Consider the following 15,213-nt stretch of genomic DNA (forward strand, 5'->3'; position numbering starts at 1 on the left):
AGTCATTGCCTGGCACTTGTGTGGCGCAAATGTTACTTGCCACTTGTCAACCCAAGCCTGAATATTATCCAGGTCTTGCTGCATTTAGACATGGACTGCTTCAGTATCTGAGGAGTCGCAAATGGTGCTGAACATTGTGTAATCATCAGCAAACATCCCCACTTCTAAAATTATGATGGAAGGAAGGTCATTGATGAAGCAGCTGAAGATGGAGGAGCCTCCAAAGGCCTTAACAGGACAGGGACCCCGGGGGAAACCTGTTAATTTGCCACCTCTGGTATGATTGCACAGCTGGGTGGGACTCAAAAGCCATCATGGTCAGGAGTCAAAAACAGTCCCATCCCTTGTTTAAAAACTAAGGCAGTAAGATTCTGCTTGATGAGCGGCATGCAGATCTATTGAAGTGCACAGAAAAATTCTTAAAATACCTTTTCAGCTCCTTGGAGAGATCAGATGTGTGATGCAATAAAACTCCACCAAGGTTCCAAGACCATCAATGTGTGCTGCACATGGCACTGCAGTTTTGCCATCCAAAGAGACAGAGCTATGGAACAGGCAGGGAAGGACAGCCTGTCCAAGTCAGGAGCTAAATAAATGAAGTGGAGGAGCCAGAAGAGATTCCTGCTGTTACAGACACACAGAGCATGCAACAAGCATCTTTCCAATGTATTAACAATCCTCTTCAAATCTGCAAGCTGAAGTGGCCAAATGCATCTTCCCCAACAATGACCCCTGTAATAATTCCACCAGTATAGATCCTATTCTTTTCACAAAAGTGGTATTCCTCAGCACCCCAAGAAAATTCCCTGGTTCAAATAAATTGCAGCAAAATGTAATCCCCTAACTGCCAGTATTGTATGTGCCTAGATTTTTCTTATTCAGGGATCTCCTTGTGACAATTTATAATTTGTATACTATAGAAGTGAACACCTTACTCTTTCTTGGCACTCACTCCATGGCAGGAATAAGTTGAGAAGTTGAATGTTGCATTTCAATACAGGTCTCTTGAAATTGATATGGCTCTCTATCCCTTTGTTCTGTTCATCACAGGACCACAGGGCCACAGACCAGAGGGTCAACGGCCACTGCCAGCAGCCCAATGGAAAGGGATCCCCCTCCACAGCGATGTTCTGGTAGCAGTGGCCTTTCTTTATTTTTGCATTTGTTTGCCTCAATTTGGAGGCACCTTCACTGCCCCCTACATACAACTACAGTGCCCATCTCTACCAGTGGGGCTGTCAGCCATCCACAGCTTTGGGTTCTCGGATTGGGCATCTGCCTGGGGACCCACCCAGCATCCTTAATTGGCCACCTCCCGTAAGATCACGACCCCATATGGCCAGCTGGTTTACCATGTTGCACAAGGCCGGGGTGTGTGTAAAGGTTGGCTCTCGGGTGCAGAGAGGTACAGAAGAGGAAAGGAAGGGAGGACAGAAGGGTGCAGAGATGCAGAACGAGGAAGGGCCTTATATCCTGGGCACGGTGATCATGTAGAACAGCGTGGAGGGCTGCTTCCAGATAGGGCAGGTAAGGTGAATGAGGGGGCTAAGCTGTGGGGTTAGTTTTACCAATGTTGGGCTCCTGTGGTTTGAATTTGAGGGGGCTGGGTGGTGGAGGGGATAGTCACAATCACAGTGGGGCGTTGAGTTTGGTAGAAGGGCAGGTTCCGTGTCAGGGTCAGCTATTCTCACAGGGTGGGGCATGGGAGTGGATGAAAACATTGAGGAGGATAATGGTGTCAGGAAGATATAATCATTTTCATAATGTAAAGTAGAGCGATAGTGGAGTCTGTGTCAGTGGGGGTGCGTGTGTGTAAATGTGTGTGTGTGTATATGTGTGTGTGTGTGACTTAATTGAATTAAAGGCAGCTGGTCTGAAGGCTTTGTTGTATCAGAAGATAAGCTAGCTTTCAAATGTTAAGTAGGTAGGCGTAGGTATAAAGGGAATATTAGCATTTTTAAATAAACCAGACTAGCTTGAATTCAAATGAGGATGTGAAACGTTTCACCTAGCCAGGAGAAGTTAAGAAACAGTGGGCAGAATTTTTCCGTTGGCGAGCTGGGGGCGGGGCCCACTCACCGACATGAAAATGATGCGGGATGACATCGGGAGGAACCCCCAACCTCATTCCACCCCACTTAAATATTCAGGAAGGCAGGGGGACAGCGCGATTAACTGTCCACCCGCCAACCTGTCAATGGCCAATTGAGGCCATTTACAGGGTAGCTAAATCAATTAAAAGCCCTGCCCGTATAACCTTAAGGTTTGTGGGCAGGCCAGGAGCCCCAGCGGGCTTCTGAAAAAACCTGAAACCTCATCCACTGGCGGGATGATGTTTCATGTCGGTTTTAAAAAACTTTAATAAAGTTTCTGTGATATTTATTAACATGTCCCATCTCGTGTGACATTGTCACATGAGGGGGAAATGTTAATAATTTTTTAATTTTTCTATTTTTAAACCTTCAAAAACTTTCAATGCTCTCCCTGAGGCAGCACTTAATCTCAGGGAGATGTGCGCTCTTTCGCGTACATGCGCAAAAGAGCACACTCTGGCAGTCGGGAAATCCCTTCACCCCCTGCACAAGAAGTGCATAGCGCTTCCCATCGGGTGGCCTGCTGGGTGGGCCTTAATTGACCCGCCCATTCAAAATTGTGGCGGGGCCCGTTTCGGCGGCGGCCATTGGCTGCTCGCCCGCCATCGAGCCGGTCGGGCCCGCCCACCCATCAAGGGCAAAATTCTGCCTAGTGTGTTTAGTTTCCCAAAGATTATTGGTAAAATTGGTACTATGATAGTTATTTTTTATTATTAGAGAGGTGAAATACAAATACATAGTGAAACAATGGGAATTTGCATTCAAAGCGGAAAATATGTATAAAGGAGAGAAGGCTGTGTGTAAGGGTAGGCATTCTAAGATCTAAAACAAGTGTGAAAAGCCTCCAGTGTCTAAGCCTTAAGCTGCTGTCTACAAAGAACTGAAGTTAAGAAAACTCATTTTGAATTCCATTGTTTCAGAGTATTGTATGTTACTTTGCCTGGGTCTTTTAAAATCTATGTGTCTTACTGTTGCCTTAACTAAAATGTAATTGGGAGTTGGATTAACTAGGGGATTTAGAAGTTACCTTCATCATAATTTGTAGATCAATGGGCAGAATTTTGCCCTCGTCGGGCGGGTGCGGCAGGTGGACCCGGGAGTGGTCACAAAGCAGACGGCTGCCCGCGATCAGGCGCTGACCACAGCTTCACACTGGCTGGCCAATTAATGGCCAGCCAGTGTGAAATGCACACTGCAGCGCTCAGCGCTCCTGGTGTGGGGACAGGAGGGACACGAGCGCTGAATTTTGTGCCTGTGCGCAAATGTGCACAGTAAAAGCTCCCTGAAGTACAGAGCTGCCTCAGAGACCTGAGGATTTTTAACAATAAAAATAAAGAAATATAAAATTAAGAAAACATGTCCCCTCATGTGACTCTGTCACATGAGTATGAACATGTTAAATAAGAGCGTAAATAGTTTTTATGTTTTTTAATCACTGGTCGAAACCTCAACCCATTTCGTGGATGAGGTTTCGCCAAAAATGCAAAGGCCGCCTGGCAGATTCACCAGTCCGCCAACTGTAAGGTTGGATGGACCACAAAAAATCGGAGTTAGTTGGAACTTAAATGCGTTTAATTGCCCTCATAATTGTTGCTGGGCGTGCTTCCAGCTTTTGCGCGCGCTGGCTGACCGAAATATCGTGCGAGTGCGGGATGACATCAGGACGCTCACCTGATGTCATCACGTGCTATTTTATGCTCGAACAGGTTGGGCACACCCCTGCATGCCGAGCTAAAAATTCTGGCCCATTTGTCATTTGCTGCCCATCCTTGGGGATTGATCTCAGAGCCTGCATGCAGATACAAGGTTCCTCAGATATCCTCCTTTTCGAGTGATTAACTGCTGGCTCTGGCTCCCACAATTGCAAAGCCATCAGCAACCTTCTCCTTGGATGCCATTGGGAGTTGGCACATGTCCACCCTTTCTCTCACTACTCTGGATGCTCTGTGAATCACCTGGTGCCACACATTCATTAATGCCAGAGTGCTCAGTTACTAATCCTATAATGGCAAGATGCTACCAACCTTTCAAAACTAAGCGAGTGCCCATGGCAATGTCCTCAAAGTGAGTTAGGGATTTAAAAGTGGAAATGCCTTTGGCAGGCATTGTGTGCCTAATGAAGGTAAGGCTCATGGTTGAGAAGCATGTGCCAAGTGACATGAGCAAAATGAAGTAAGAAATGTTGGGGTACTGCAATTGTTAAAGTGGAAGGGAGTGTTTATTGTTTATGCATGCAAATGATTGGTTTTAGGGGAGCAATGAAACCACAGTGCATAAGTGGTTAGAGCAGGCAATAACCAGAGTGCAGCATGAAGGTTTAGTTCCAGCTGTAAGATTGTGAAAAATGAGCTGGTGCCCTGGGTGAGCATGGAAGAAAGGGGACAATTCCCAGTGTGTTCACTTCCCAGCTTGAGATGAAAGATGGCAAGCTATACTTCTGCTTATTCTCTTTCAAGAAAAATAGGGGCAAGGAAATCTGCAACCAATCTTCCACATTCTGGTCTCGCCAAGTACTTTCCATGGAGACTAATTGGAAATGGGACTTCTGCTCCCTCGTCCCAAAACAGGCAATGGTGAATGATATAAAATGGCTGAGATGGCAGGAAATCCCAGCCTATGTATTTCTACGATCCAGCTTGGTGAGTCATCAGCATCCCAGTATGCCAGGAGAAGGCATTTGTGTCAGCTTGCTAACCAGCAAGATAGGTACTCACTTCGGCCATCCAGCTTTCTGACTAGATCACCAAAAATCTTATTAATATTCACTTTTTCTCAGCCCCCTTGGAAATGGGATCAATGGCCAAGCTATTGGACTATTTTGAAATAGCTACAGAGTGAGATAATGAAATAGTCCCTGATCAAGAAATTATTTTATGGGTTTCATCATCTCCTCATGTAAAAATCAGTAACAAATCAGGATGTCCCAATAAAAAGGCACATGGCAGAGAACTGTAAGGCACGTTCTCCTCCTTTGGCAAACAGTGCAAACTACACATCCTGGGAAAGTGCCCACATCTCGTGGGAGAATATTTTGCCTCCGGTTTTTTTTTTGGTGTCCGACAGCTGAGCAGTTATTTAATCTCATGGTTAAAACGATAAATCATCATGTTATGCCAGAGGTACATTTTAAACTATTTAATATTACAAAACTGTTACAACTATGCCTGACTGACAACAGTATTATTGGATAAAATGCAACACTAATGTGCTTACTGGAGCAAGGATACTGCTTCAGGTCACAAACTGTACCATCGATAGTGCCCAGTGAGCCAGTTGTGGTTGGGAGACTGTGCACAATATCTCAGGTGAATCAGAATCTAATCTGTTATATGTCTGCCTGATTGAGGGCATGATAACCAGCTAGAAGTCAACATAATGTGCAATGACTGGTGGAGCATGAAAAACATGCCTATCCTCCCAGAAACCATCCATGCATACTCATAAGCCTGATTAAATGATTGATTATTAAATCAGTTTCAGGTCATCTTCCACCATTTGGCTCATTATATTTGGACTGAGGGACATGTGAAATGTTATGTCTTCTTGTTATCAGTGTGAACATGATCAGTTAAGATTCTGTAAACCTAGTTTGTTAGAAAGAAAAAAAGTGTTGTTGCACTGTGAATGCCCCACGTGTGCTGCAATTATCAGGTCATCTCAGTTCTATGAGTCTTTTCTGGAAAATAGCATATCATGATCAAATTGTCATCCTTAATACAAACTTAGCATCCTCACATAAGTTGGAATAAACCTTTGAATGTTTGAGTTTGTAATCACCTATAGTTTTCTAATTCTATTTTCTGGCACATATGTTTACTTCTGGTCCATTGTACCAGATCTTGAAACAGAAGATACAGAAGGTTAGAGCCCTGTCTGCCCTTGTGTGATGACTGAAATTTCTTGCAGTGCATAGATGCAAATAATCCTAACTATGGCTTTTATGCAGTTGAAGGAAATTGGTTTAAGGGTATTGGTGCACAGCAATTTTATGCAGTCTCCTTTGTCTTTGGAGCTGTGACTTTGAATCTAGCCCAGACCATAATTTTATGGGAAAAAATCTCTGAGGAAGAGTCATACGGACTCAAAATGTTTACTCTGTTTTTTTTTCCCACAGATGCTGTAAGACCTGCTGAGTTTTTCCAGCATTTTGTGCTTTTGCATAATATTTTGGTCATGGCCTCGCTGTGCCGCCTGTGCAAATCTAATCGAAATGACTTTTGGAAAACTCTACCCAGTTCCTGATCGGCCTGACTCTCAGTACAAATTGTGCATAATTTAACCAAGTTTGGACTAAATTGCCAGTCCCACAAATAAGATGGCTGCCTTGGAAATAAAACAGAAATTGAACAAGTCGTGTTTGGGTGCTTTTCTAAGCTTGGCGGTCAATATCTTTTGTTTGGGCAGAATGGAGTAACCTTAACTATGAAGCTGACTTACAGTATTCGATCTGGGAATGGTTGATATCCAAAATGAAAATTGTTTCACTTTTTCCAATTAAGAACTATGACGAGGACAAGGATTAATAAAATAGGGAAAATGTTAGTTTTTTAAAAAAGGAACTCATGAAGTTAGTCAGGAATTGGCATTGACAGAGACAATCTGATATACATGCTACAGGCAAATGCCAACTGTCTGGAATCAGTCTAACGTGACTTCTCGTGAGGATACAGTAGCCAGGTTGAGGGGGCATGCAATGCCATATTTACTTCCATCACATGTAGTCCTATTGTTTCCCAGTGAGAAGGAATTCATAAGCACACAATGTATTTTTTGTTTTTAACATGAGGTAAATCATTGTCAGGGATGCAGATTTGAAAATTGCAGCGTCGCTTAACATTATAGCATTGGAATATGCCGAGATTGCATTAGAATAGTCAAGTTTTTTTTCTTTATTCATTCATGGGATGTGGGCTTCATTGGCTGGGCCAGCATTTATTGCCTACCCCTAGTGGCCCTTGTCTAGAGATAACAAAGGCACGACTGAGGGTTTCAGCAGCAGATGAGCCGAGGCAGCAGGGCAGTTCAGCAATGTTACAGAGGTGAAAGTAGAGGGTCTTAGTGGTGGCATGGATATCTGGTGGGAGGCCCATCTCGGGGTTAAAGTGTGACACTGAGGTTGCAAATGGTTCGATTCTTTCTCAGACAGGTGCCAGGGAGAGGGATGGGGTTGGGGTTGGGGTTAGGGAACAGGGTTTCTGGTGAAAGAGAATGACTTCAGACTTTCCAATATTTGGTTGGCAAAGAGATATATTAAAGTTGTGGAAGCAAGCAGGAGAGTGAAATTAGACTCGGTAGTTAATGTGGAGAAAAACATCAGTGCAGATTCATTGGAAAGAATGTTCTTTGCTTTAACTTCAGCACCTACTTCTGTTTCATATTCAGGAAGGAACTAAATAAACTAAGCACCTTCATCATGTAGTTCATTACTAGGTACGCAATGACCATGCCCTGTTTCCCACCCTTCTCTGACTTTTGCTAGGTATTGGACATGTCACTAAAAGCATCTAATAACCTGAGGAATTGTGAAGGGAAGCCACAGAAAAATGCTAGAGAGCAGCACAAAATTTGCCATTTTGTTTACAGATTTCTTAAGGGGAATTGGTCTCTAATACTCAATCTGGGGTTTCAGTCAGCAGAAAGGTCCCTTTAAAGCTGTTGACACTGAGTGATTGATTCCGCTCAGTGCCTGGCATTGTATAAACCAAATAACTCACTGTGTACAGTGACAAGCCAGAAAGGGATCGTATTATGCAAATTATGGGAGGGACTAAGTTATTTAAAAGACTGAGATTCTGCAACATTTTCAGAGAGGATCTGAAAGCCTGAGGTGAGTGACAGTCTGCCACCAATTTTGGGGGCTGCGTAGGTCATTCGCTGGCAATCTGTTATATCAACATTAGAATTAAGGTTGCAGCTGGGATATTAACATGTAAACAAGAATTTGAGGAACTAAATCCCACTTTCATACTTGGGATGAGTTTTAGAGTTAGGGTCAGGATATCTAGAATTGGAAATGAAGAGTCAGTGATTTTATTAAGTTCCTTAGTTGATTATTATGGTTTCAAAATCAGTTGAATTTCCATTATTCTCAGCTCCATTTTCTGAACGCTCAGCTAAACTCATGTACTAAATGTGTTTGCTTTTTTTCAGAATGGCACCTATTTGGGTCCTGAACGTGCTTCTCCCTGGGCTTTTCCTGTGTCAGAGTCATGCATCCCTAGTAGGTAAGAGACTGAGCCCAACTCCTCAGATCTGTCTTCTTCACATAACCCCTGGTAATAAAGAGATTCAATTACATATTTGTGCTGATATTTTAAAGCAGCATAATTACAAATCTAATTAATTAATTAAATAAGGACTAGCTCAAATCAGAATGTGTGGGCCCAAGATGTTCAACATCTTCACTATACAGAAAGTCTCTGGTGCAGACTTGGACATGGTTCTTCAGGACTGTGCTGAGAAGGAATGAAAGATGTATTGATCCTTTTCCCTTCATGGCAGCACAATCCTACTGCAAGTTATGTTTTGTACCACATAAGGCACACATCCAATTGTTCATTCTCCATGAACTCTAGGCATGGCTGATTCAATGGTGAAAACTGCAACTATCACTGAGAAGGGGGTTTCTTTTTGATCAGCTTGAAGTGCCTTAATGAGTAGGTGGTCTTAGCTGGTCACGAAATGAGAAACTTACCATTTCTCTACTCTAGTACTTCATTTTTTTCATCAGTCAAACTCCAATGCTTCTCTGTGTGCTCAGGGATCCCTAAATGTAGGTTAGCACATTCTCTGTGATCTGATCAAATATAGGGAGAGTGCCTCCTCAACGAATCAGCAATTCTACCTCATGCAGCCTTCTTAATTGCTTGGTTTAAAGCTTTTTAATCAGCTAAATTTGGGGTAAATATCTCTATGTTACCATTAACCTGGATTTCTGTTTGGACCATTTCACTTATTGATATAACAATACGCTTTATATTGATATGAAGATGGAATGCATACAAAACAATGTTATAAAACCAGCTACTGGACACCAGGGTTAGAATTGACATGTGCAACATTCATGTGTTAGTAATATCACAATTCAGGATTTCATTCGCAAAAAGATCATTGAAATTCAGTGAAATAAATTGAAAAATTGGGTCTTAAGTTTATGAAAGGATGGGACCGAGTAGTGGATTTCCAATGCTGTTGTAAGGGCAAGATTTTTCAGATGGTGGGCTCACCTGAAGAGTTGACAGGGAATGCATCCTTGTTGGTCACAGCTGTCCGGCAGCCATTCAATGCTCCAAGGAGCATTAATAGGCTGGAGGCAGGATCTTGCTCCTGACTTGGGCAGAAATCTTGTCTCAGACAGCTGAGATTGACAGCCAATCTGAATGGCTAGCATCTCTGTAGTCCCATCATATCGAGTGGTGTCCACTGCTGCCAGTCTAAGTTCTGGAGCCCCCAGGGTCAGGTAGGTTTGACGTCTTATGGCAAGGATGGGAGAGCTGTCTCGGAGTGGTGGGGAGAGCGGGATAGGGTTTTGATGGCAAGGTCAGGTCGGAATGGACCACCCGAGGGAGGGGTAGGGGGTGGGGGTGAGATGCCCAATCTGGAAAAGGGGCCAGTGATGGAGGTGACCTCCCCCACACCCAAACTTTTTCTGCCAAAGCCGCCTGAGCAGAGTGACCTGCCGGGCTTCCCCCTGAACTCTTCCTTCCAACCAGAAGAGTGGCCAATGGCCAGTTAAGGGCCTCATTTGTTTGAGGGTGGGCAGGCTGCCCTGGGCCTCGCCCACCACACCCCATCCCATAACATTACAGACATATTGGGGTGGGCTGTTTCTATGCTGTACATTGTATACAATTCCATATAACCTATATAGCCATCTTTCTTTGTGCCAGGTATTACGCCAGCCAGTGTTGAGCTTTCCCATTGCTTGTCATTGAATTCAATTTTGTTATTGATGCTGGATACCAGACTTGGTCAAATATAGCCTTGATGTCAAGGGTAGTCACTCTCACCTCAACTCTGGAATTCAGCTTTTTTTGCCACATTTGGACCAAGGCTGTAATGAGATCAGAAGCTGAGCAATCTAAGCATCAGTGAGCTCTGCTGAAGTTACCATTGAGTTTATGCAGTAACAACCGAGAGGAATCTTACAGGAAAAATAAAGGGTTAGGATTCAGTATTTAATTAACAGAAACTGTTAAACTTGAGAGCCTGTGTGAGATATATTTCCTTTTCTCTGTGATATTACATTAACTATGATTTAATCCCATATTAAATTAGATGAAACATTACACCTTAACCATAAATTCAGCTGCTATCTATTGAAATGGAAACATTGACTGGGATTTAAAGCAGAGGAGGTGACCCCACTCAACAGGGGTGAACCCACCTCTGCTGCCTTGGGAAGCCATGGTGCAATTTTGTGTGGCCTGAGATTGTGACTTCAGCCCCCATGAGCACAGATGTCCCTACATCAAGAGCTTCCAGCCAATCAGAGGGCAGTGGGGGCAGTGGCCACTTGAGATTGCAGCTGACTCGCTACCAGGAATAGCAATGGAAGCTAGAGAATAAGGTAAGTGGGGCAACCTCACCTAAGACAGTAAGGGAGGTCCCAGTGAGGGGTGGGGCAGTGATCGAGAGGCTGGGGGGCTGATCAAGTGATCAAGTTGGAACAGCGCTTTCCACTGGAAACAGGGTGAAAGAGCAGGAAGGCAAAGCCCCTCCAGCATTGCCACCTGTTCCCCCCACCCCTACCACCGCCATCCCTCACCCCCTGCAGTCAGGCCACCGGAGCATACCTCGCAGCCCTGCCACGTGGCATGGGCACCACCATTGCTGCTGGTGACATTGGCCATTAATTGCCCTCATAAGGGCTTCAATTAGCCCAAGATGGACTGACTGACAGCCCCCCAGCACTGCTAAAATTTCTGCTGAGGCAGATTGGCAATAGGCATGGTGCCCCATGATATCCTAACTGATTTTTGCATGCCCAAAACCACCCACCACCTCCCCCCAACCCCATCTGCCTGACCGGTCCTGGTTCTGGGGGGTAGGAAGGAAAAATTCTGACAGAAACTCTATCGTCAAACAGGTAAATTTGTCTCTGAACCTTATGCTATGAGACTGACATGCACTTTTCCTGATCTGTCTCTGTAGACTCTGAGGAATCCATTGGACAAAAGGATCGAGCATTCACGTAGGTATTTCCTTCAATAGTCTTGATCTCACATTGGGCTGTCTGTAAATGGTGACACAGTAACAATGTTGGATTCATGGTGGGACTGTACTGTGTAGAATGGGAACCCCAGGTTATCATAATCACTGACGCACATTCAACGGAACCAATCAAAAGTATAGGAAATCCTCACCATTCTTCTCCTAAGATAGACACTCTGCTGCCATACGCAACTCCAGGTGCCAATAGAACTACCTCCCTAGAGTCAGCCAAGTCACTCAGGAGTCAAGGCTGGAACAGGAGGCCGAGTCCTACTGTACCAGGGTGACATTTCCACTGTCAAACCAGCTATTCTCACAGCTCAAACTAACCAATCATTGATGAAATACAATCACACTTGTGCTGTGGGCTGCTGTTCTTAGAGATCAGGTATTAGACAAACAAAACCTCAGATCAATGAACATGGTTTGAATCAAATTGAGTGCATAATAAATGTGCTTTGGCAGATGCCTATGCTATTCTGTGAAGTATATTTACCCGAGCCACAAATGTTGACATCATTTGAATTCAAAAGCAATGAATTAGCTATCATTTGCCATCAAATGCTGTCTAAAGCAATCAAGAACTATCATTTGACATCAATTGCACTCTAAAGCAATCATTTAGCTATCATTTAACATTGCAAGTAACATAGCTGACATCAATGTCATCAGTTGCCCCAAACCGCAGTACTCAAACATTTGTGATTAACATTAAACATTCAGAAACTAAAATAATCAAAGCTTATTTTCCAAATTTCTAAATTTCCATAGCTTCAAACACCCTAAAACTGAACTAACTTTAGAAAAATCAAGTTTTTACAGAAGTTTGAATGAGCTGGTTTTATGTTTTTCTTCATAACCTATAGTGCAACATAACCCTGCCAGCACACCCAGTGCCATCCCTCACCCATCCTCCCCCACCTATTGCAGCTCCCAACCCCCCCGCCGCCTATTGCAGCACTTTTTTCCCCACCACCAACAGAGAAATTTTCTCCATCACCAACCACCCCCTCCAAGCAATTTTCTTTCATCCCTAAACCCCCATCAACCCGCCCTCCCCCCAATTGCAGCAGTTCTCTTCCCCTCTTTCCCCTTCCCCCATCTCACATTCTTTCTCCCCTTCCCTCTTTCTTCCCCCTTTCCTCGTTTTCTCCCCTTCCGTCTATCTTCCCCACCTCCCTCCTTATTCCTTTTCCCTCCTTCTTCCCCTGCTATATTTCTTCCCCCCTTCGCTCTTTTTTCCCCCTTCCCTCTATCGTTTCCCTTCCCTCTTCTTCTCCTTCCTTCTCTCTTCCCCGTTTCCTCCTTCTTCCCCTTCCCTCTTTCTTCTCCTCTTCCCTCTTTCTTCCCCTTCCCTCTTTTTGCCCATTCCCTCTTTCTTCCCTCTTCCCTCTTTCCTTGCCCCTTCCCTCTTTCTTCACACCTTCCCTCTTTCTTCCTAAGTTCCCTCTTTCATCCTTCCCTTCCATCTTTCCTTTTCCAGCTTTCCTCTTCCTCTAACCAGGGTTCAGATTGCAAGGCCAGGCGGAACAGAGGTGATGGTGAGGCCGCTCCAGCTTTGAGCTGGCATGGGAGCAGCCAGGGAGCTGGCAATGGGATAAGTATCTGGCGGGACAGGGAGTGGAAATGATGGAGAGACTCAGAGGCAGCCTGAGCTCCAGGGAGAGGACTGTGTTTCCGAGTTCTGCGGGGCCCTAGGCCTGGATTTCAGCAGAGCCCAGAGCCTGGAGTTCAGCTAGGCCCAAGGCCTGGAGGCTGGAGAGGGAGAGGAGGGTAAGGTTTTGGAGGGAGGGGGTAAGAGTTTGGTTTGAGAAAGGGTAAAAGTTTGGAGAATGGGAAAGAGTTTAGCGGGCGAGAGCGGAAGAATTTAGACATGGGAAGGTGGGGGGAGGAAGAGTTTGGAGATGGGAGGGAGGTTAAGAGTTTGGAGGGAGACAAGGTAAGAGTTTGGAGGGAAAAAGGGTAAGAATTTGGAGATGGGAATCAGGGGAAGAGTTTGGAGATGGAGGGAGAGGGGGGAAGAGTTTGGAGATGGGGTGGGGGTGGGGAAAAGTTTGCAGACTGGAGAGAGAGAGGATACAGGGTCAAGATTTTAGATCCTGAGACTGGGGTCAGGGTGTGATACTTTAAACCCTGAGACTGTTGTGGTGGTGGAGGAGACGGGTTGAGGGGAAAAGAGTTTAGGCCTTGGAACTCAGCGTGTGGAGGAGCAGGGGGAGAGTTTAGCCTTTGAGCTTGGGGGTTGGGTGGGCGAAAAGCATAGCACCTTAGACAAAAATGAATTAACTGACGGCAATCTGGTGCCTGCTCTCAAGCATGTACTGGACTGTGGAAAGAATTTCTGATCTAAATGAAAAAAACTAAATAAATTCAGATGTTATATAAGTAATTAGCTTGCTTGTATTTTTCAATGCAGGTTGCTGAGCGCATTAGTTACCTTTGAGTGTATTGGATAGCTTTGAGCTCATTAGATAGCTTTAAGCGCCCTTGATAGTTTTGAGGGCACTGGATAGCTTTGAACACACTCGATGCCTTCAAACATCTTTTGCCTTTTGATGGCAAAGATCGCAAATTGCTGCTAATCTGCACTCAAACTCATACTAAATTAGAATGATTGCTGATAGTTTTTGAGTGCATTGAATGCAAAAATAATGTCAAAATGTTCAGGTAAGGATTGGAGCTGGGAATATTCTGCAGTTCTGTATCATCTTTTTATTCATTCATGGGATGTGGGCATCACTGGCTAGGCCAGCGTTTCTTGCCCATCCCTAATTGTCCTCGAGAAGGTGGTGGTGAACTGCCTTCTTGACCCTATGGTTTGTGACATATCTAAATGTGGGACTACCTTAGACACCCCATAGCTACCTCATTTTGACACTTGGCTTAAGTGATGCCACAGGGCAGAATGGAGATCTAAACCCACACAGATAAGGACCACCTGACCTGTGACAGCTTCTGAAATTTATCTGAAGAAGATTAGACTTGTTCCTGTTCCTACTGAATGAGCAGTGCTCATTGTGTGTTTTTTTCTGTAGTGTCGTCTAATGGTTATTAGTAGGGGTTGGAGAAAGTCAGAGAACTAATGAAAGGAAACTATATTTAGCCTGACTTCACCCAAATTTTTAACAGTATAAATATTTATTGCTTCTGACAGAGAAGTTAATCACTTGGGCTGGATTTTTCCATGGGGTGCAGGATCCTGGTGTCAGGTTGAAAAAGGGCTCCTGAGGCTGGCGAAACAATGTTTCTAAAGGATGCCTCCTAATTGGCTGTCCCCATGTTTGCCATCCCTGTGTGGGCTCTCACACGATCAGGCTCAATTCTGGTCCAATCAGAAGGTCAGCATCTGCAACTCCTGAAGCTCTGCCTTGAGAGGTGGGTGTTGTTGAAGCAGCTCAGATACCACAAGAGAGCGTCAATATGTAGGTGTCCTTGGAGGCAAAAGTTTCACATGGGAATAGCCAGTAGGACCCTCTCATTAGAGGCGGCATTATCTTGGTTGTGGGTGTGGCCTTTCCTGATGACATCCAACCTCTGGCTCCAATGATCCATGACCTGCGGCAAGGATGCTGCCTCCATGGAATTGGCAGCCTTCGCACATGGCAGGAAGCCACTCTGCATTTGGCAAGATGCCAGTGATGTTGCAAAATTACTTCTAAGTGGCATTTTAAGTAAGTAAATTGGCTGCCTACCTCCATTCAGTGGGCAGCTGATCTGTTCCCTGGCACAAGAATGTCATCTGGAGGCTGTCCAATATTTTTCTGTCTCCAATCTCACCATCATGGGGCTGGGAAATTCAGCCAATAGCGTGTTTTCTCTCAGTAACTGAGTGATCATGCTTCCAAACTATCGTTTTAAAGGGATTATTCGGGATCGAGGAAGAAGAAAGTTTCTTGTTACCTTTCTC

General features: G+C 44.6%; 1 protein-coding gene across 1 annotated transcript in view; it reads left to right on the forward strand.

Moving 5' to 3' along the window:
* The first annotated feature begins 1,335 nt into the window (after positions 1–1,335).
* Positions 1,336–15,213, forward strand: part of LOC121282873 (collagen alpha-1(X) chain-like) — a 47,620-nt gene continuing 33,742 nt past the window's right edge. Inside the window, exons 1-3 of the mRNA XM_041196685.1 lie at positions 1,336–1,490; positions 8,244–8,317; positions 11,247–11,286. Of these exons, the coding sequence (XP_041052619.1) occupies positions 1,336–1,490; positions 8,244–8,317; positions 11,247–11,286 (269 nt within the window). The remainder of the gene's footprint in view (positions 1,491–8,243; positions 8,318–11,246; positions 11,287–15,213) is intronic.

The sequence above is a fragment of the Carcharodon carcharias genome, chromosome 10 (assembly GCF_017639515.1).
Source record: "Carcharodon carcharias isolate sCarCar2 chromosome 10, sCarCar2.pri, whole genome shotgun sequence".
NCBI lineage: Eukaryota > Metazoa > Chordata > Chondrichthyes > Lamniformes > Lamnidae > Carcharodon > Carcharodon carcharias.